A 22,946-nucleotide genomic window follows, 5' to 3' on the forward strand; every position below is an offset into this window, starting at 1 on the left:
TGACAGGTGCCACCCATCTATTAAAATGTATCTAAAAAGCAGGAAAGTAATTTTGTGGAACTGCCACCACAAATAGCAAAAGTAATAAACGTTGAGCTACTGAAAGGAGCGATTCCGGAAATCAACAACACGCAGCCTTGCAAACTTGCAAACAAATATAACTGGGGAAAACCTGTCACCAACGCGCTTAATCTAGGGTTAAATTATATGTTTGTCGTTCTCGGTCTATAGTTATCCTTTACCTAGGTAGATGAGATGAATGCGTAGATATGAATGCTCCTTAAGATCTATAGGTTTCCTAGTTAACTAAAAAAAGCATAAATGGGGGAAAAAATTACGAAAGAAAAGCACTGAAGCAATTCTATTTGAGCATAGAGAATAGTATAATCTAGTAATGTGTCAAAAAAATACATTTTTTAAATTTTTGACGGATAAATAAAATAAAAGATTAATCCGTCAATAATTAATTAATTAATTTTGGAGGTATCTGTTGACATAACTGGCAACAGATATCTCCAAAACATTAAGAAACGTGCTACACAGCAAGTTCTAGAAATGGAACAGAAATCCGTTACATGCGTGTACACCTAGCTTTAAAAAAAAAAAAAAAAAAAAAAAAAAAGACAGTTTTATATCTCTCGTTCAACTGGACATAATATCGAAATTTCACTTGCGTTTTCCACGTCTCGAAAACGCGACTTAGGATATATATTCGAATTTTGACACAAAATCGAACTTTTTCTGAAATTGCTTATCTTTTTTTTTTTTTTTTTTCATATTTCGATTCTACGACTCAAATTATGCCTAGATATTAAATCTTGTAATTTTGATGAGAAATTTAAAGTTTAAAAACTTATCCTGGCGCATTTTTTTCAGTTTGCACCAAGAATAATTCATATGGCGAACTTCTCAATTTATAGCAACTTATTTTACTTTCGTTTTTTTTTTTTTTTTCATTGTACACGAGCGGAGAAAAGGTCATCTTTCAATACTTTCAAATAATTTTAACAAAGTGCGTAAATCACCTTTGGCGTTATTATCGCTTATCAGAAATATGCCAAATTTCAAAACGCTCCAATATGTAAATTCAAGTATATCTTAGATTATCTGGATTAAAAAACCCTAATTGTTTGCAGGAATGCATAGAAATACATGTATTTTAAGATGATGGTAAAAATTTAATACGTTATGATCTAGAGATTAATCAGAGGATAATTAAGACCTAGAGATTAATCAGAGAAATTTTATCAAAATCACAGTTCTAATATCTTCTGACAATTTAGGATTCTTTCAAAATGCTTTTCGAAAAATTTACAAAAATTATTTAAAAATAAAAATTTTTTAATTAAATCATAAAAAATGGGCGAATTTTATTTGGAATGAATCTAAATTTCGAATTGTGAAAGAAAGAATCAAATAAGTTTAATAAAAAAGATATATTAATGAATATATACCAAATTCAATTAACAAGGAGCAGCTAAAATTTTGAGAGCTAATTTTTTAAAAAGTACTTGAGCAGTTTTTACAAAATTTGACTCTTTGGCTTTTTTTGAGCCGGAGAATCGAAATATGGAAAACAATTGGTAAGTTGTTTCATAAAATATTGGATTTTGTGTCAAAATACGTATCTTAGAACAATGCTATATATAAATCTAATCTATATCCTAAGTTGTGTTTTCGAGACATGGCAAACACAAATTAAATTTCGACAATCGGTCCAGTACAACGGAAGATATAAAACTGTCCCATTTTTTTTTTTTTTTTCTTTTCTTTTTGTGCAAAGTGTACATACAAAAAATCAAGCACTTTGAAGTAGCCTTGAGAATAATGGGAAAAACCTATATATGTATCAGTATCCCCCCAAACAGTACCAAAATACACGTAAATCTAATTTAGGTTTACATACACTAAATTGGGTAAAAGATTATTTTCCTGGTGAAATGTATTTGCATATTTAGTGGCGTAAATATAAACTTTTATCTTGTGCACAACAGGGCTTACTAATAACTAGCAACTAAGAGATTAATCAAAGGAATTTTATCAAAGTCACAGTTCTAATATTTTCTGACAATTTAGGATTCTTTCCTTTCTAAAACCAAAGGAAATGTAGCAAATTCGATCTGCAGAACTATGAACCAATTGAGATTCTTAAGCCATACCATTCCTAAGATAAAGCAAAATTGAGTGTGCTGCATTTAAAACCCATTCCAATTCATTAGGCTTAGTGAAACCTTAGTTATCTTATAAAAAGCAATGAAAAGAATAAAAGCTTTTAAAAGCAAAAGGAGTTCCAATCTAATTTTATGGTTTCTTCTTCACTCAGTGAAGACAGTCCTTACGAATAACGATTTTTACGACATCTCGCTGGGGTCGAATCGGCTGCGGTAAAGGGCCAATCAGGAAGCTCAATTAGCCGTGAAATGAACTCCTGAGAATCTCCCTAGATTCTCCAGCCACATTGTTGTTAGTACCACGAGAGAAGTTGAAAAAAAATGGCACAGACCTGCAAGTTGAAAAAAATAAAGGAAGGAAAGGCGGCAGACCGTAAAAGTCAAGATCTCTTGAATGGGACGGCTAGTAGTTTATATTTTGAACAGGAACTAGTGAGTTAGAGTGTTCCTAAAGAATGTTAATTTTTATACTGATACGCTCGGGTTACCGAGTCCGTGAATCCGTTAGAGTGTCTGACCGTTACGATTGGCCAATCTGACCATCAAATCTCCGCCTATTTCTTTTTCCTTATTTAAAACGCAAGTAATTGAAAAAACAAATTTTAAAAGGGGAATTAAATAAAACAAATTATGTAACATGGCAAAAGTGTTGAGAAATTCGAAGAGAATAGCGAATTATTTACCAAATTAATGGAATTGCTTCCTTTTTCATCGCAACTAAAATGAGCGAATGGTAAAACTATTGAACTTTAACAATTTCTTCTTGAGATTCTATTTAAATTTTTTGCCTGAGCAGTAATTTATAAACTCCATTTTCTTTAAGAAAAATTAGGTAATGAAAGATTTCCTTTTTAATAGTTAATAATTTAATAATTCCGCCCTTGTTTCCGGAGATGATATTTCTCACTTTTATTATTTTCACTGTTCTAACCGTTATTTTCACTGTTCTGTTATTTTCATTATCGTTTTATTATTGTAATGGCTAATATATTAATATTAGTTTGTTAATTAATTCAAAATTATAATAGTTAATATTACTAGCAATGAATAATAATTGAATTTAAAATGTTGGTAGTAAATTTTACTTTAAATTATCAAAGTTGATGTGATAATAATAATTTGTTATTTAACTTAAAAAAATAGTAATAATTTTAATTAATTTAAAATATTAATAAAGGTTATATGGCTGAAACATTTAGATTATTGCTTTTAATATGTTAGTAATAATTTAATAGTCTCATCATTAATGTTTTTGTTGTTATTTTGTTTTTATAAAGACAATTATGTTAATTAAAAAGGCCTTTATTGTTATTTTGCTATATTCTCCATTCCATGAGCATAACATTTATTATTTCTCTCTGTAAATAAAATTATATTTTCTATTCTCATAGTTATTGTTCTTCTTATTATTTGATTTCACTGCCCTTACACTGTTTGCTCTGACATTTCTCACTGTTATTATTTTCGTTGTTCATTTCTCACTGCTATTGCTTTCTGAAGGTTATATTTTTCACTATTTCATTCATCTTATTCTGACTACTTTTGTTGTAATTATTTGGAAATTCTGATCTTTTTTTATTCAAGTTCTGTGTGTTTCGCAAAGCCCTTTAGAAGAATTTCGTCTGTTTGCCATTTTTGACGTATATCGTTTGATATTGTTACGAATTTTGTCTACTTTGTAAATACTTTTAGTGAAATTGTAGTATCTTTAATATAATGTAGCATGAAAAGTCTGAAAAGGGCGAAAAACTGCCGGAAAAAATGAGATTTCGGGGACAAGCCTATTTAACATTGAGATAAATGGCTGTCTCGCTAAATTGGCCAGATATCGCCATTCTGGCGATGGTTTTGGTGACTAATTTATCTCACCAAATTTGGTGAGAAATCCCAAACTTAGCGACCATTTGGCTACATTTTTGGTCCGGTCCTTGTATAACTGTAATTGGTGATGTAATTGAGTAACTGCATTTTATCCCCGTACGTAAATGTAACCGTATTCAGTCATTAGATGTGACTTTAACTGTATATGCCTTCCAATAATTTCGAGAAATGGAAACTACTAGAGATTTTTCGGCGGCCTTTGCTTTTGCGAAAAGTTCCAGAACTGTTAACTGTTTCTTTTTGGTAAAATAAATTTAATCAAGCTGCCATTACTGTTTTAGCGGTTTTCTGTCCATTACGAACCCGTACACACGCAACAATGTGAAAGGTTAATGGCTGCCTATATTTTCTTCGCTAACTTCATGATGAGATGTTTGTAAGGGATATCTATATAACGTTCTGTCCTCAAATAGCCACAATATTATTTTCACTTTGCCCTCTTTTTGACATTTATGCAAAGGCTCCTTATCTTCTAAGTAAACATCAATAAAATATTGAGTTGATATGAATGAAATACCAACAAGTATATGCCACCATGCAATTCTAAAAAGGTGAAATGCACAACAATTGGTTAATCTAGCAAATTTCCCGCAGTGTTCATCTTCTTTGCCTTCTCTCTCCAATAAAAGTATTTCTTGGCGAGAGAACTTAGAAGTCTGTGATACAAATAAATTGTCTCATGCATACTAGATCTCTCTGCCATCAATGAATATTTTAGGCTAAAAATGGTTAAAAGGGAGGAATAGGAGGGAAATTAGACGGGGATTGGTCGTAAGAATATAATAGCGCAAGTGAGAAGGAATTCTTATTCTTATTTACCGAGAGTCTGCATAATTTCTGATTGAAAAGCCGTTCAGACAATGTAATGCAGCAAGACAGCACTAAATGTCTTGTGTTATGATGTCTCTTGATTACGTTATGATGCTTGAGGACTTTGTTGTGGCAATTAATAGTTAACCACTAAAACGTTCATCCGAGGAAGGACGATCTCCCCGACGTCGAGATATACGATAAATCACGTTGATAGTGGAGCCCCATAGAAGCAGGAATATCTTTTATGGATGAAAAGGTCGTTTGGAAGGACGCTGTAATCACTTTTCAGGGTCCATCCTTGTGCTAACCGGTTACGATTGCTACATCTTATCCAGTTTTTGTCATATATTTAACGGTCCAAAGTGGATTTTCGTTCTATTTATACCTTATATTAAGAAAATAACACGCTTCCAGACGATGACCTTTCATCATTTGTGTCAGCTTGTATCGCATTCATTTATCGATCTTTATTCAACTTACTGGTAACGGGAAGGCGTCGAACAACGGTAGTATGGTTTAAAGAAAAAAATTTTTTCAATATTAGAGTCATTGGAATTTTTTTTACATGGGAGACGTTAAAAATGAGCAGTGCCCTCTCCGGGACTCGAATCTGGACCTCCTCTCGAATACACGCCGAGTGTGCTAACCGTTACATCAAAAGGCATGCAGAAAGGAAGAAGAAAATACCTTATATACTCCACCTTCTAAAGGGCGACTGAGATTTGGGGACTCAATCGCCAAATCCTGGTGGTGAAGGGTCATCATCCTCCACCTGTTAGTTCGGACTCTACTGTAGATTTATTAGGTTATTTTAAGGAAGAGTTATGAAAAATATGGAATTCCCTCGCCTGGACTCCAATCGTGTACCTTTCGAATACGCGCCGAAGTGTGCTACCGTTACAGACCAAGGCATGCGGAAAGGAGGGATGAAAGTACCTTATACTACGAACACCTTTCTTTGGATCAGCTTCGACGGCATTCTTCAGCAGCTCATGTGAAATTGGTAATAGTCGTTAACCTTTAGCTTATTATTAAGTGCCGTGCCGCCAGCGCTAAGCTGCATGCAACACCAGGGAGCATATTGGAGCATGCATCAGCCTTACCTGAGCGAAATATGATGTTAGCATTTTACGCAAACTTCGATGCATACTCCAGTTTTAATTCATGCAGTGAAGGCATTTAAAATTGTGCGTTCTCAGTATTGATTCTGACGAGGTCCTCTTTATTTCTCCAATTGCAGTGGTCTTAAACTCAGATTGCATGCAGGCCGCCTGTACAATCTAAAAACAACCGACGGGCCAGTTTTTTTTCTTGTTTTCTGCACAAAAAGGAATGGTTTATTAACTAAATAAAAATTGTTTTATATATTATATTTTAAATTTCGCTTACTAAACATTTAAAAATCATTGAAGTACACCAAAAGCTCAGTGCTCTAGGACTGGAACTATGCCAGATCACAACTTAGGACCGAAAATGAAAAGGTGGAAAGGGCAATATCTAGGGTACATCCCAATAATTGATTTCGAGCAGCACTAACCACTCCATAATGCTTCAAAACACCAAACTTACTAAGCTGAGACCATGAACTTTATTTATAAACTTTGAACTGAACGATCGGAGCTCAGGACAATCCTCACAAACTGTAACAAATATCCTCACGTAACAAGATTCAGACTCTCAATGTATTAGTAAAATCAAATACTATATGTTTATCCACTTACATAAAAATGCAAAATTTCCAATGCTACGATCTCCAAAATATCAACTCTTCTGCATTTACATAATCCAATATTTTAAGAAGTATACTAAACAGTTCGTATTATTTATGTAACTTTGTATGTAATTTCGTAATTTTATGTTATTATCCTCTTATGTTTAAATGCAACAGCTCGGATGTATAACTCCAGTGTTACTTAGAAATAGTGAGTGAGTGAGTGAGCGCCACCAAGGAAGACCACTGACCTGGCCTTAGCCTCACAGTGTGTTATCTTCCTGGCAGAAACCATCTACTCTCTGCTCCATCCTGCTCCGGGAACGCAGCCGAATAGACGGCTAAGAGCCTCATATAGTCTACATATAAGCTTGGATGTTGTTGTACGGGGAAAGAGTATCCTGTTAGGAACTACTTAAAATTAAGCAAAGAAGCAATCAAAAGACTGTTAAGAATCGCTGTTAGAATAGACAGAAACTTGTGTTAGATAAAGTAAAGATAGAAGGACTTTGCCTGAAAAATTAACTGCCGTGGATTTTCTGGACTTGCTAAATGTCTACATGCGGGTGCTTATCGTGACACAACCGTCATATCTTTATGGGGCTTCTGTGAAATCGTTGGTCCTGCATGGAAGAAAGTTGTAACCTATTAAGTTATTGCACATAGTAAACTTTAAAAAAAATAAATAAAAAATAAAAAATAATAAAGAGAGAGATTAAAAGATGATTAAAAAATCCTAGCGCCCAAACATAATTTAACGCAGTTTACTTTCCATGTGCCTGACTCTTATGTAAGAACATTTTAAAAGATTGTGTACCTGTTATCACTAAGATAACAAATTACTTAGAAATAGTATATAGTCAGGTCAAGTTTTTCATGTTCTAGCTGGTTAGTGTATTGTTGTAATACCTGTTCGATTCTGTAGTGAAGTTTTTGGTGCTCCACGCTCTTTTACCTGTTTACTAAACATTTATCAAAACTTAACAATAGTAATAGTAACTTGGAAGAAAAAACAAACTCAAATTTGTATTTATTTTCAATCTGAAATCTGATATTTGGTACCTGCAAGAGATTTTTGTTGGTTACACTTTGTAATTCATGTATATTTATCAACAGCTAAATATTAAATTATTAGATTGACGTTTCTTTCAACTAATTCTATTGTTTTTAATTAATCCTTAAGTTATTTACTTTAATTTAAACTAAAACAAATTATGGAAACTTTCCAAGTTTTCAGAAAACTTTTCCAAGTGGGAAAAAACTTGAGAATAAATAACAACCTAATTCCTTTCTTATATTTATTAAATTTAGAAGTAGGAATACATATGTTTGTGTGTAAGTAATTATAAACTTCCATACCTTAACATTCGACGGCTTTTAGATTTTGATAAAGTTAACAGCAAAAGGAAAATTAGAAAGAAATTACTGGAAATGATCTTCATTATGGATTGTGGATGCTCATCGTCAATAGAGTTCTTTTCTTATCATTTTTCCACTGTGAGAAAAACCTATTCACGGTTAAAGCACACAAGTAAAATGATTATGCTTAGTGCAAAAAATTCGTAACTGAGTTTATTTATTTTTTGATAAGTACGAATGAAAATTAAAATGCATGATTAACTTTCATTCTTATTTATCAAATTATTAATTACAGTGTGATGTATATCAATGTTATGATATATATCACACTGTAAATTAATTATTACACTTATATATAAATTTTTAATGCGTTATTCAGTTTCGTTTTTGGTTTGGTTTTTGTGACTCGAGGGCTATCTGCCTAAGAGGATTAATGCTTTCGTGAAGGACTTCCTAAGGGAAACTGGCTCGTATACACGTTACACATGGAGAAACCACGAAGTTGCTCATGTAGCCAGCCCGTTCGCGGGATTCGAACCTAGGACCGAACTATCAGTATTCAGCGACTTTACCGCTCTTCTGCTGGTGGGCCCATGTTCGTTTTTAATGGAAATCATAATCTTCGAAATATCGTATTTGCAGCAAGTTCATAAATAAAATGTGTTCGTGAACCACATGAAATTGCTTCGGGTGACACATGCGACCCGCGAATGTGTGTTTGAGACCGCTCATCTATAGATTTCCTTGGAACGACAGCCTGTTTTGGGGGACTTGTGGTGATGTTATCATACATACAGCTCACGTGACATCCATGAGCCAATGTAAGTACCCCGAACGTTATGTTTCCAGTGTACCTGCAATCGGACATTTCAGTCACATCAACCCAATAATACATTGTTTTTCCACCCTATGTACTGCTGCAGGTAGGATTATAAAGATAGAATTTTCTAAATTTATTTTTGTCGATATGTTTTAAACATAACTCTAATACAGTGTATCATGCACCTATCTTACTTCTTATCGGAAAAGTAATCTATGTTTATATTGTATTTAGATAAAATACCCGATGCCAATTAAGTTAAATTGAGAGTAATGTATCTAACAACAGAGAGAACGATACCGCTGTAATCCTTCTCTAAAACCGGGTGTTATGTTTCTTCAGTTATGAGTTATTTTCATTAAAATCCTGACATTATTAATATCCGCTAGCGTATTTCACCTGTACTCAGTTTGAGTCGATTAAATGTGGCAAAACATTGGTCATAATTGACAAGAAATTAATAAACAATTCGAAAAAAAATAATCGAAGTTCTGTAGTTATATTTAATCGATCATAATTGAAATTAGTTGAAACAGTCGATACACATTCAGCTTTGTATATTGTTATCTCAAAACGAATTAGAAATCGACGAAAATGTGTGCTTTTATTTCTTCCATAACTTCTGATAGAATCTTGAGTTGTTCGTTTCAGATCGAGCCCACATTCTTTCAAAATTTTTCTGCCATTATATGTCCTTTCTGTATTTGTGCATGCATATATATTAGATTGATAGTGACAGGCAAAAATTTCACAAATCAAAATCAAAGAAAAAGAAGATTTTTAAATTTCTAAAACATTGGCAAAAGTGCAATTTGAAGAAGTTTGTATCCACGCAGGCAGAGAAATCACAGATGAAATATGTGAATGCTAGTGCATGTGCGGTCAAACGTATTCGGCCCCCTTCAATACCAATTAATTCACTGTTTTGCAATGTTGCAACCCTATTTGTCAGTTCCACCTGTAGCAGGCAAACGATTCAATTTTTTTTTTTTTTTTTTTTTTTTTTTTTTTTTTTTAAGTAGACGTCGAAATTTCTCAGGACCCCGAAAAGAATTGTAGAAAGCTTGGTAACGACGATAGATATAGTAGTGACTTAGAATATCGCGAACAAACAAACAAACACACAAACAGACGTTCTTCTTTCTAGATAATTCAATAACATGTAATCTGTAAGTTTATAAGATATTTCTCCCGCCTGCTTGCCATGCTTTCGTGGTGTGGTGGTCTGCACGCTGGGTACGTATTCCAGAGGTCCGGGGTTCGATTCCCTGGGAAGGCGTAGCTAATTTTTCATCTTGCCTGCTTAGAAAAATACCTAATGTCTCTACACTGGTGCCCGAACTAAAAAAGAGTTTTGGATGATGTTTCTCCACACCCGGGATTTGGCGATTGGGTCCCCTAAAAACCCCAGTCGCCGTTTAAAAGGGGGACTATATAAGGTATTTTTCCCGCCTTCTTGGCATGCCTTCGTGGTGTGGTGGTCTGCACGGTGGGCGCGTATTCCAGAGGTCCGAGTTTCGATTCCCGGCGAAGACGTTGCAAATTGTTAATCTTTCCTGCTTCCAAAAATACCTAATGTCTCTACACGTTAATGTCGATATGTTGTAATAAAGTAATCTAAGCTTGTTGCAATAAAAATCAATCTTATTTTACAAATAGCAAGACCCTGCAGTGTAGAATTATTCATAAAAATTTTCCGTTCTAAGTTACGAACTTAAATCTAAGCACTCGTGTTACGTTGTTCTGGTCATTGGGCACTAGTTGAATGTCCTAGTGTTATCTGGTATTTGCTTGTTGGCGGTACCATTCACATCAAAGAGATAATCCAGCTCCAGCTTCTCTTTGTTTGGGATCAGATTTTCGGTAGAAAAGAGGAGCTTTTTCACGCATTTGGTAATTTTCTCCGCTCCGCGTAAATACGAATCATTTCCTGTAGAAAGTTATCACGCGAGCCGCAGCTGTCTCAAGCCGTGCATGGCTTTTTTGTGTTTGGTCACGGCAAAGTAACATATTAATAGTTTGATTCTATTGTAAGTAGGCTCAAAGTTGCATTGAACTTATGCTGACTAATTTCGTTTAAATTAGGAATTATTCTGTTTTAAGTTCATAAAATATTATTTATGTTATAGAATAATTTTATTGTTCGTTCAACTGCATCTAATGAATTATTTTTTTTCTTCAATAAACTGTATCAAGTGCTTCTAATTTTGCTAATGTTCTACATCTACTATTTAAGCTTTCATAGTGTGTTATTATTTACTCCTAATTTTGTTAATTAATGCTTATTATATTGGCATTTAAATTTTTATAATATTGCTGCGTTTACTATAATTGTTTTTATTTTTGCATCAAAAGATTTACATACCATTATTTGTTATCTTTTTTTGTTTTCTGTCGTTTACAATTTGAATCTAGAATTTTACTTACCTCCGATTTCACTGTTTCACTGACGTCTTTTATAGTGTCAGTTTACACACTATAAAAGTTACACACTATAAATATACAGTTGTTGTTGCTGATGCTCACTTGTCTGAGCAAAGTCAGTCCAAGCCCAGGAAATTCCTCTTGGCAAGGAGCGCAAGTTTGCGCCTGTCATTGGCCAGGCCTTGGCACCATACAGGTGACAATGCGATTTAGATCAGTTCTATTTCCAATTTTGATGGAGAGCACCCCAGGGAGAGACGGATCCGAGGGTCTAATACCCCCTCTTTCCATACCACAAAACTCTCGACAGGACTTTCGGCTCGCCGCATATTTAGAGTGCCCCATTCCGCACGGATACTATACAATTACAAACAACATTGCCTTTTCCGGTATTCTAACCCGGGCCCTTCGGCACGGCAATCAGCTACGCTCACTACTATACCGGTTGGTATACTACGCTAACTAATACACTGTAAAAATATGTATCGGTTCCTAATACGGCTGTAGTTTGCTACTTTAAAACAGAAGCTTCGAGGTTATTTCCCGCTGCTCGATGCCACTCGTAACCATAGGAACAACAGATGCGGGTAAAATCTCGTGTCACTTAATTTTTCTCCCACTTCGTTTCCGTTCAGCGTGTTTCGCTTTTTGAAAAAAAAAAAAAAAAAAAAAAAAAAACCGCGAATGAAAGCTGACTTGAGCTACAGTCTCAAACGACGTGACGAAAATAAATGCTATGCAGTGATGACAACGCGAGTTGCTATCGCAAATGGAGGGGGTGGCGATGGCCTTGAAGCGTCTATTTTAAAGTAACAGATTATATTATTTCTTATTTTTCAAATTTAAACATTTAAAATATTGTTGAACAATTTTCTGATTCTCCTAATGTTTTATAACTTGTGTTTTATTCTTCAAAATATTAAATCATCTCCTTCTAGTTCTGCTAGTATTTCATGTTTTGCTATTTAAACTTTCTAAACAGTACTATACCGGTTTTTTAAATCACCAAATTGTTATTCTTTTACTATATTTCCTCTTTTCGTTCAAACTTTCTAAACATTATTTAGTTTCTTTCTAATTCTTCTAATTTCATTCTTTCCATTTTCATTCATACAGTCGTTATGAAACTATTATATGTCGTACTAATAGCTCTTTTACTGCATGAGAAATTTAAGAAATAAAACTCTAAAATACTTTAGAGAATCAGATAAATTTTTCAGGTTCGTTAGAGTTTTTTTTTAAAACAGGAGAAGTGAAAAATGTTCGTCTTATAGTTTTTTGTGTTTTATGATTAGACCTGAGGCTAAAATAAAACTAGTATACTTGCATGTGTTTAATGAATATTTTTTGTGTTCATTCCATTGCTTAATAATCAACATTTTGCTCCTTAAAAAAAAAGAAGATAGTTATGAGAAGTTAATTTTTAAATGTAACTTAAAGCTGTTAACTCTACGTTTTGAAATTAACCTAAAGTAAATACTGAATCTAATAGCCAACAAAGAAAGGTATCTTAACTTCCTGGTGAGTTATCTCCCTTAAACATATATTTACTTTTAAACAAAAAGGCTCAAGCTAAATTAAAATTAAGTCAAAAGTTGTTAATCCATTCCTGGTAGTTTACAAACAAAGTTACAAGACAAATTAAAACGATGATATGTCGGACTAGAAGGATTACAAAGCTGTGTGCTCTCCCTTGTAGCTAAATGTTAGTTTTTTTTTTTCCCGAAAACAAATTTCAGTTCAAAGCTAAACATCTGTCAGGTCCATGCTACCTCTAAACTCGTAAATCGGTTACAATACAGGTACTTATTGCATTTAACCTTTAACCTATGCAGCAGGAACTAGTGCTGAGGAAGACAGCGGCGATGTGACGAACGCTGTAATAGACCATTGGTAAACTCATACTTTTAAACTATGCTACAAACCTTTGAATTTGCATAACTTTCCCGTCTGAGCTAAAACTGTAACATGACCCAAAAAGGATAGGATAGAAGTTGACTCAAAATATAACTGTTCGTAATTTTTTTAAATAAATTGCACAAACGCACAACTTGTCATTGTAAATTTTGTCTTGTTTCATTTATATAAACAACAGATGAAAACTGTCGAACTAAAATGCAATCTGAGACGTCAGTGGAGTATTCCATGAGTTTGGTGTCGTTAAGGACACCTAAGCTGATAAAAAGTAAATAAACAAGTGAAGTGGCAAATAAACAAGAAAGAAGTAAAAGTCACTAGGAAAGAAAACCATAAGGTGAAAAACTGAAAACCAATTCTTTTCCCTTGAACTTTCATATTTTGTTTCAAATCCTTTTTCTCTCATCTTTATTTCAGAAAGAATACGTTATGTCGTCTCGTTGAAGTTGACAAATCCGAAGGTGAATACCATTTTATCCGACCGAAAGAAGATGGATACGTTCAAGAAAGAAATGGAACATGCAGTAAGGCCTACTTTATAGTTGTTCTTTCAGCCACTTTAATAAATATTGTAGTATATTATAAGAAATAAGTAAACAGCGTATAAAGAATACTAAGAAAATTCGGTACTCCTCTCATTTTTGACCGCTCGAGATCCTTCTATCGTTCATTATTACTTTTTTAAATGTTGGCAGTTTTTAACTTTCTGTCAATTTGAAAATTAGTTTCTTCGTGGTGTCATTCATTGTTTCTCTCATCTTTATTTCAGAAAGATGAGAGATTCGTGTTCTTCATTATTAATATTTTCTCTAAAATGCGCACCCTATTTAAGTTGCTAACCTGAAAAAGAAGCTTGACAAAATATTCTCCAAAGACAAATAAATATTATTTTATGTTACATATAAATAACTGTTACTAATTACTAAATAAATGTTATTTATTAAGCTTCCGTATTACGGTTTTTCATTTTTTGAAGATTGGCATAGTTTAATACTTTAATATCCGCCAAACTTATTTTAAATATCGCCGAATTTCGCCAAGGCATAGGTGGGGTGCCTCCTTTACTACTGAAGTCCTAGAAACTTATTTAGGTACATTTTTTGGGAGGAGGGGTATATTAGTCCCAACGTCAATGTTTACTTACCCATTATTTATTTACCCAAAGAATCTAAAAAGTTTTTAAACTAATTATTTTAATATATTTCAGCTAATTGCTGAACGATCTTCAACAGCATTTATTATTATGACATATCAACTTTCTAGAGAACTTCGTAAGGGTACCCACATGCTTACTCAGAGCAGTTTCTAGCTTGGGAAAAGAAGCTTTGCAAAGATGCGAGCATCTTAATGACTGCGTATAAATATATATAACCTACAACAATATATATATATAAAACTTGCAATAATATATATATATATATATATATAACCTACAATAATATATATAAACTACAATAATATTCTATATATTGTAAGATTCCTATCTTTCATTCACAGCTAAAGTTGAGGTACCTTTAGAACAGTTAAGCAAATAATCGCTTTAGTTCATTAGACAGGGAACAGAAACTCGGGAAGGCTTAAATACCCTTTATTATTACAAATAAAGTTCACAGAAGACTCCTTCTTGGAGTTTACAATAAAGCCTCCCCTCGGGCTTGAACACAGGAAACTAAGAAATAAAACTTAACTAAAAAGATATAGCTGAAGCTATGAAGATTCTAAGAGTTGGCTCTTAACGCTAACTAATGGCGAACCTATCAAGGGCCTAAAGTACGGCCGATCGTAAAAATAGCTTATTAGAGAGTATCGCCAAAAGGCTAACGCGCGCTGATCAGAATCTCTGGCTCTTTAACGAAGTCAGTAGAACTTCACAGTTAAATACTTCTTCTCCTCATTTGCATTCGACCGCGATTCTGAAAATACGTTCTGGCCCGAAGTTGTAAGATGAAATTCAAGGAAGGCGGGAAAGTAACTTTCAACTAAAAATTAACTGTTAGATAAATTAAGATAAACCTTACAATACAAATAACCTTACAATAATATATGTAACCTACAATAATAGTCTATATATCTAATAAACTACAATAATAGTCTATATATCTAATAACCTACAATAATAGTCTATATATAACCTACAATAACATATATAATCTACAATAATATATATAACTTACAAATACTATATATATAACCTACAATAACATATATAAAACCTACAATAATAGTCTATATATAAAACCTACAATAATATTTTATATATAACCTACAATAGATTCAAATAGATTTTTATCTGCAACAAATTTAAATAGATTTCAAGCTAATGTTGAACAACTTCTGAATTCAGCTAATATTACCAAAAACCTTGTTAATTGGTTACTAATTTTAATAGTAAGTTCTTTATGTTTATAAAAATATTTTTAATTTAAAAAGGACTTGGTACTTGAATTTTGTAATCACAAACTATTATTTCATCTTGAAAAATCCGGATCTTTCTGAGGAAATGGCACCAATTTTTCTTGTAAAATATTTTTGTTACTGATATTTAAAATTTCTCATTAAATTTAATACGCACAATATTTTTTTATTTCTGCAATTTGTACAACCTAAGTTTTAAAAGTTTAAAAATCTCCCATTTCAATAGCATTTCACTTAAACATATCCCATCATAATATTTTCTTATCATTTCCATTTAAATTGAAATTAATTATTAATAATATATATGGAGATATATATGCTAAAGTTTTTTTAAATACGTATGTTTTTCTTTATTTACGTAAGTATTGTAATTGCATGAAATCTGTAACGTACCATTGTTGTAACAATTCTTTAATTTTCTTTCAGCTCTTTTTGTTGTTTAAAGGTCGTCTGGAAGTTATAGAGAACATAACAGTACTAGAAGTTAGGTAAGCATGCTTTTAAATTTAATCTTTATTATTTAGTTTCAAATATTGTGATCATATTAAGTTCTGCAAAGATACATTTCAAGTTCACACAAGCAAAGCTACCTATTGCGTAATGTTTGCACCTGCTGAACGGTACGTCAAATTCTGTTTGACAAGAATTCAGTTTGTTCTTACAATATTCCGAACAGCACTAAAACAAAACTGGCTTAAAATGATTTCCGAACTAACTTAAAAGGCTTCCCCTTACGTAGCATAAACATGAGACAAGCTTTCTTTGGTAAATTCTCCACTAGAGATTTTCAGCATAAAATACAACTGTCTACGTAAAGTACAAAATGGAACGTGATCTGCTTGGAATAGCAGTTATAGACGGATGATCAGATCAGCAGAGATATCAGATGATGTTACAGTCATTTAAAACTGAGCTTCTTGGTCTGTAGAATTATGAAATTGTTATTTTCTGTAACATGAATATAATTTAAAGCGTAAACTCTTTGTTTTTAATATTGTTTTAATTTATGTAAACAAATGAAATTTTTATACATGTTAACTGCTTGCATTTGCAGACAAATTACTAATGTTGCTTTTGTGTAGTTATAACATGAGTTACTTCACTTTGAGAATGGTCAAAATAAATTCGAGTATGTTTTTTTTTTTTTTTTTTTTTTTTTTTTGTCCTCCGATTAGCCTTAATTTTGACCTAACCTTCGGTGTCGTTGTCTGTATTAGTTTACTCATTCATCAATTTAAACATTTAATTTACTCAATTAGCAATTGAAGCTATTAAATTTAAAATCTACTATTAAAACTTACTAAATGACTGGTATCGTTTTTTAAGAAGAAATCTATTCTAACAGAAAGGGATTAACTGAGTAACTGAATGTTCACGAGAAGCACTAAGAATTTCTGTAACGTAAATATATTTGCAGGACCATAGTTTGGAAGTCTGAGTCGTACCTCTTTCATCAGCAGCAAAATGACAAAAACGAGAGGAGTCTAAATGACTGAAAACATGTGCCTACAGGAGAACAAAACAGAAAATTCAAGAATGTTCCGTCCACGTGACAGGAAACGAAGCCACTGGCGCAACCTGATGACCAAAAATTTAAAAAAAAAGCAACTAAGAAGGAAATTGTTTAAAAGCTGGTGGTAAAGAGGGATTAAAATTAAGATTTTTACCTCGAGCAATAAAGATGTTTCTGGATATAAAATGCCTTTAGGAAATCTGTTATGTCAGGCATATCTTAGGAAAAAGGAAACACAGAAGTCCTCTGTTATCCAGCACTGTTGACCAAAAAAAAAAAAAATCAAACTTTCCATTTTTCTGCAGCAATCTTCTATTGGTGAATTAGACTTTCTAGAGGCGTTTCACTGTTCTAAAAAAAATATTTCTGTTCTAGTTAACTACCCTAATTCCAATTCATCTCTGCCTTCAGCCTTTAAGGAAATTATGTTTTAGTTTTCTTGTTTCATCAATAGATGGCGCCGGTAGCTTAACTCCTGTCCAGCCTTTCTTATCTTATCACCATATCTTATGTCGTTCATTTGAACTTTGGCAATTGAGAAGGATGCTAGTCAAACCATCGAAACTAGTCTTGTAAATTTTACAAATATAACGCTCATTCTTGTTGTCTGACTCCTGCAATAATGAGTATTTTCTGTTTGAAAGTTGTGCCCCTTTCATTATCTAATTTTAATTCAATCATTGATTTTCATTGTTTATTTTTCTCCTTTCCTGTGAACATACGTCTCATGTTAGTTAGTACTAAATTTCAAGATACTTCTTGTTTGAACTTTCTTGAATGCTCTCTGTTGTTCTAATAACTTTAATAATTCTAATAATTAATAATACGAGTAATTAGTGCCGGCATTCGGCACTAATTACTTTGGCATAAAAGTAAGGATTATCTATTACAGAATTTCTGTATTGATTCTCTTCATTATTTCTGGTATTTTAAAGGGTAGTTTAATGCATGAATGAATTACAGTTTCATGAAGTCAAATTAAGGTAACTCAGATAAAGTATTATAACATGTGAAAATTTATATTTCTTGTAGAGGATGGTCATCTCTTAATAAAATAATTTTTAAAAGCGAGAATTGTTGCATTTTCATGAAGTAAAATTAAGGTAACTCAGATAAATTATTATAACATGTGAAAATTTATATTTCTTGTAGAGGATGGTCATCTCTTAATAAAATAATTTTTAAAAACGAGACTCATTGCGCATTCTTTGACGTAAGATAAAAGAACAGAATTTTATAATCTGCTGCGTAACAAAACATCATTATATTATTGAATTTTATAATAATCCCCTTTTTTGTCTTATTTAAGTGAAATTAATTAGCTCCATTCTATTCTAATCTTTTAATTATTTCTTCTGGTAAGCACAAAATTATTACCATAAGCTTTTCCTCAAAGATTTTACATTTAATGCATTTGTCCAATTAAAAAAGTTAAGGAAAAATTAATTCTTCAGACAAATTAAAGCATGTTTCAAAGAACTGAAATGGGTTCCCATTTAACAACTAGGAGTTTGTGGGGGTCGGGGGTAATTATCCGTATTAATTCGCTTCAATAATTGCTTTGTAACTTGTGAAAATTAACCCTTAAATGCATGTAGTTGCCATTTGGAAACATACTCATATTTAGTCAAATAAATCAAATAAAAAAAAAAAATTTTAGTTTCACTTCATAATGTAACTAATTATATATATATATATATATATATATATACTGTTTACGTATATAGTTTTGAATGTTTCAATGTGGTGGCTTCACTAACAGTGTAATGGTCATTATTGTGATTTGATGTGTTGGGTGTGGACATCGTTTGTGTTTACGAGTTTTTGATTTTGTGTTTGTTGTTATTTTGATGTATTCAAAGTTTTGAAATTGTTTGAACAATTGTAAGGTATGTATTATTACATAAAATTATTATTACACATTTGCCTATCATATTTTTTTAGTAAACGGTAATAATACTTTTTTAAATAAACTTAGTTTAGTTAATAAAAACTTAGTTTAGGTTTTTTTAGTATTTTTCCTCTTTTATTTGATATTAATTCTAATGTATTTTTACTTTAAAAATAAAAATTAATTCATGCATTTAATGGTTAAAATACATCTCTTCCAGCTTGAAATTAAGTTTTTAATTATGGCAACATACGCAGAAGGCGTCGCTTAAAGTGATCACGTTTATCCATGGTTATTTCGATAACATTAAACGATGAGAAGAAATATCTTTCAAAACAGCAATGGAATCGACATTTAATACAAATAAAAAATTAAAAAATCTGAAAGGTTTCAGATTTTAAATTACTCAGCTCAAAAGGACTTTTTTTAACGTTTTGTGTGTTACCTCTATTTATTAAATATCATGTTCTTTGCACTTAAACCATAAAATTCAGTTCAATAGCAATATTGCAAAATAATTTTAAAATGAGCGTATCTTTAGAATTTCCGATACATAGTTCGATGAGCTGGAGATAAAAAGGTTTTTTTTCCTCAACGTAGAGTGTTGCCATTGCTCACTTTTAAATCGTTGAGTTTGTTACTCAAAAATTCGTTAAAGTTTACAAAATATGAAACCGATAATAAAACGAATTCCAAATTTCAAATTTGGTCTTCCACATGCCCATATGCGTAGGAGGATTACGTTTTATCGATGGCTCTATGTACCGTTGTTTTATCACAGTACGAGAAATAGACATACATTAATACAGATTTTTCATTTATTTAATTTCTTCAAATGTAATGCAGGACTCTAACATTGGGTGGCAACAGTTTGAAAAGTGAAACGGACATTTATAGTGATTCAAAGCAAAATCGCAAAATGAAAACAATAGTCCGTCAGGGACAAAGCCCCTTTGGACTAATAATTGGAGCGTATAAATAGATGCTTTCACAGAATTTAATTAGGAAAATACAAAGGTTTGTTGATGAACTATTTGTAACTTTTCGAGAAATTATTTAACTGATGCCTTTCCCAGACGAAATCTTTCATTGGTATTTGATTATGGCAAAGCTCTAAAAGGGAAGGTTGTCTTCGTGGACTACTGTCTAAGGAAACCGACTCCTATCCACTTTATACATGGGGTAAAGACAAGAAAGCTCTCATTAGGCCAGCTCGTTCGCCGAGAAACAAATCTCAGATAGAACTACCAGTAGTCAGCAACTTTACCGTTTGGCTGCTGGTGTGTTCCTGTCATTGAAAGAGAACATAGCAATGTAAAATTTTAAATTAAGCATTAAAGCAACCTCACTCTGGCGTAGATAGTTTTAAACAATTTTTAGTTCAGAAATAAAAAAAAAATATTTAAGAGAACTGCTCTTAAATATTTTTTTATTTCTGAAGAAGAGGGACTTATGTCTGATCGTTCTAAAAGTTAATAGAGTTAATAAAAATCTATGTGTAATTAAGGTATTTTTTCTTTGCCTAGTTTGAAATAATTGACTAAAATCGAAAACAAGCTATGCGGAGACTTAATCCTTTATTTTGGGATATTTCTGCCACTTGACAACTTTTTATCAATTTTGAACTTATCTAGCAACTTTAGTTTAAAAATTTATTCTATAATATTTTGAGCATGTTAACCGAATTGCTGATCATAATAAGCGATGTATTTTCTATATTCTAGTACACAAACGAACGGAATTTCTGCAGTTTGGTAATAATATCTTAATTAGACGTTAACCGCGTTTATATTAACCGTAAATGAACAAAAATGTAGCACTGAAGCCTAATCAAATTGCTTAAAACAGACATTTATTTATTTATTTTACAGAGAAATGAAAATAAAATATCTGCATTTTCGTCCCTGGAAGATAAATCACGTCAGTAATAAATTTAAAACGAGTCATAACTCAACGTAACTTGACTTGGTTTCACAGATGAGCTCACAAGAAGAAAATTTTTGCTGCTCTCAGAAGAGTGATCCATGTCATAATCCTTCGAAATGTTCAGAGATTTTCTGTAAATTGAGTTTAATGCAGAATCAATCCGTAAATCTGAATTTACATGCTTATCTAAATTATCAACTTCTTCATATTGTAAAGTTATGAAACGTTTAATTCAATATCAGTCAATTAATTTTTTAATTATTACGTACCTTCACGTACCTCAACTTATATCAATCATTATGCTTGACTTCTTAATTTATTGAGAAGCATTATTTTGTTAAAGCTATTCAACGCCATTTTATTTCACCATCGTTTAGAACATTGGCGGTTAAATCATTCCATTTCGTCAGATTGAATATATTTCCTTTCCGACTTAATGTCATTTATTAAGGAAAAGAATTAAACTGGTAAAGGCATTTAAAACGGATAATTATTTAAATACGTTAAGCGCACGTTGTCATTGTTCGAAATTTATTTTCAGCGCTCTCCGAAATTGTGAAATATAAATTGCACCAACCAACTTTTTTTCATCTCTCCATTCTAATTTGGCTTCGGGATTCTCTCCTTGTCGTTAGCTCGCTTGCATACTCCTTCCTTTTCTGCTTCCTAATTTCGAGTGATAAATTCCACGACTTTCCCCCTTCTATTCGCTTTCTGTCTCTACCAACGATTAAACGAAATGGTCAACAATAAAAAATCGTCATCGTTACAATGGCAGCGATAGCTGGGATGGAATGGGCTTTCGCAGGGAATGAAAGGGTGGAACAAATTGTTCTGCACGTCGAAAATAAATTGAACAGAATAGAAAGTTCTTAAAATTAAACGTATCTCATCACTCTTAGTGAAGGTTGAAATCAGAAACATGGCAGAAAACTAAGACACATCTGTGATAAAGTTCTAAGCAGGTAAAAAATGGCAAAATTTGTAAAAGGGTATCGCAAAATGTTCTACTTTATCCAATTTATTAACGAATACGAAACATGACTAGTAAGTCAAAAGAGGAAATTAAAGATCCTTGTATTGTGGAATTTTTAATTCCTTTTGTTTATTAGATACTTTAAGAAGGCTATTAATTTTAATGGTGATAATAACGGACGTCTTAAGGGAGCAAAGAATGTATAAATACGGAGCAATTTAGTTAGAATAATTTGATTTCGAACATTTATACGGTACGATCGAAAGGTAATTATATTCCTGTCGTAAGACACATCGTCTTGTCCGTACACCACTTGCTGGAAATCATTCTCATGAACATCCGGGTAAATCTACTCTCGCTTCGTTTTGATCTTGAAATCTTTCAAAAGTTTTCCATGTGGAATTACGAACAACAGTTTGAAGTTCTTATGGGGGCACAGGAAATCTTCAAAAAAATCTATTTTCTGATTTTTACATTTTATGAATATATAAACATTTCTGAACAAAATGCACGAAACTGCGTTGTAAAATTCGCATTAGTTCTTGAGTTATGAAAGTTTATATCGACGACGCTTGTTTAAAGGGACAAATATGGTGGTTGTTTACATATTGGTTACCCTGTATACGAGCTCATATTTTTATTATTATGCAAAGAAATATTTAATACAGTTTTTTTTAATTTCCTTTTCATGTAGGGGAAGAAGGATGGCAACTACTCAACTTCACTGCTGGTAGTTTGTTTACATGATAATTCTTATTACCACGCTGCTAAATCTAACGTTGTTTGAGTGTTTCTATTTCGGTCTTTCATATCAAGTTTGTTAAACTGAGTAAACGTTTATGTAAAGATATTTGTTTTGAAATTTAAAAATGAATAATAATATCAAAAGAGCTTCAGGTCAAAGATCGAAGAAAAGGAATAATTTTTGTTCAAATCAGTACACAAGAATTAATGATAAAGATGCAAATGTCTCTGCATCAGCAAAAAAACTTCTAGATCATTTAGTAGTATTAGGTGACAGCCAATTTGAAGGGTATGCAATCATTGATAAAAGTTTATTATTTTCTGGATTAGAAGAATACTTATGTTGTCATATTTGCCATAATAAAATTAGTATTACTTCTGAAGT

The 22,946-nt window shown here is 32.2% G+C and overlaps 1 protein-coding gene across 2 annotated transcripts in view; it reads left to right on the forward strand.

Moving 5' to 3' along the window:
• LOC118186215 (uncharacterized) overlaps positions 1 to 22,946 on the forward strand; it is a 695,790-nt gene that overhangs the window by 479,178 nt on the left and 193,666 nt on the right. For both annotated transcript variants that reach the window (XM_085813564.1, XM_085813565.1), the window contains exons 7-8: positions 13,514 to 13,620; positions 15,938 to 15,999. In XM_085813564.1, coding sequence (XP_085669690.1) covers positions 13,514 to 13,620; positions 15,938 to 15,999 — 169 coding nt within the window. The remainder of the gene's footprint in view (positions 1 to 13,513; positions 13,621 to 15,937; positions 16,000 to 22,946) is intronic.

This window comes from Stegodyphus dumicola, chromosome 3 (assembly GCF_044657685.1).
Source record: "Stegodyphus dumicola isolate Sdum_Otavi_A_Nest chromosome 3, ASM4465768v1".
Taxonomy (NCBI): domain Eukaryota; kingdom Metazoa; phylum Arthropoda; class Arachnida; order Araneae; family Eresidae; genus Stegodyphus; species Stegodyphus dumicola.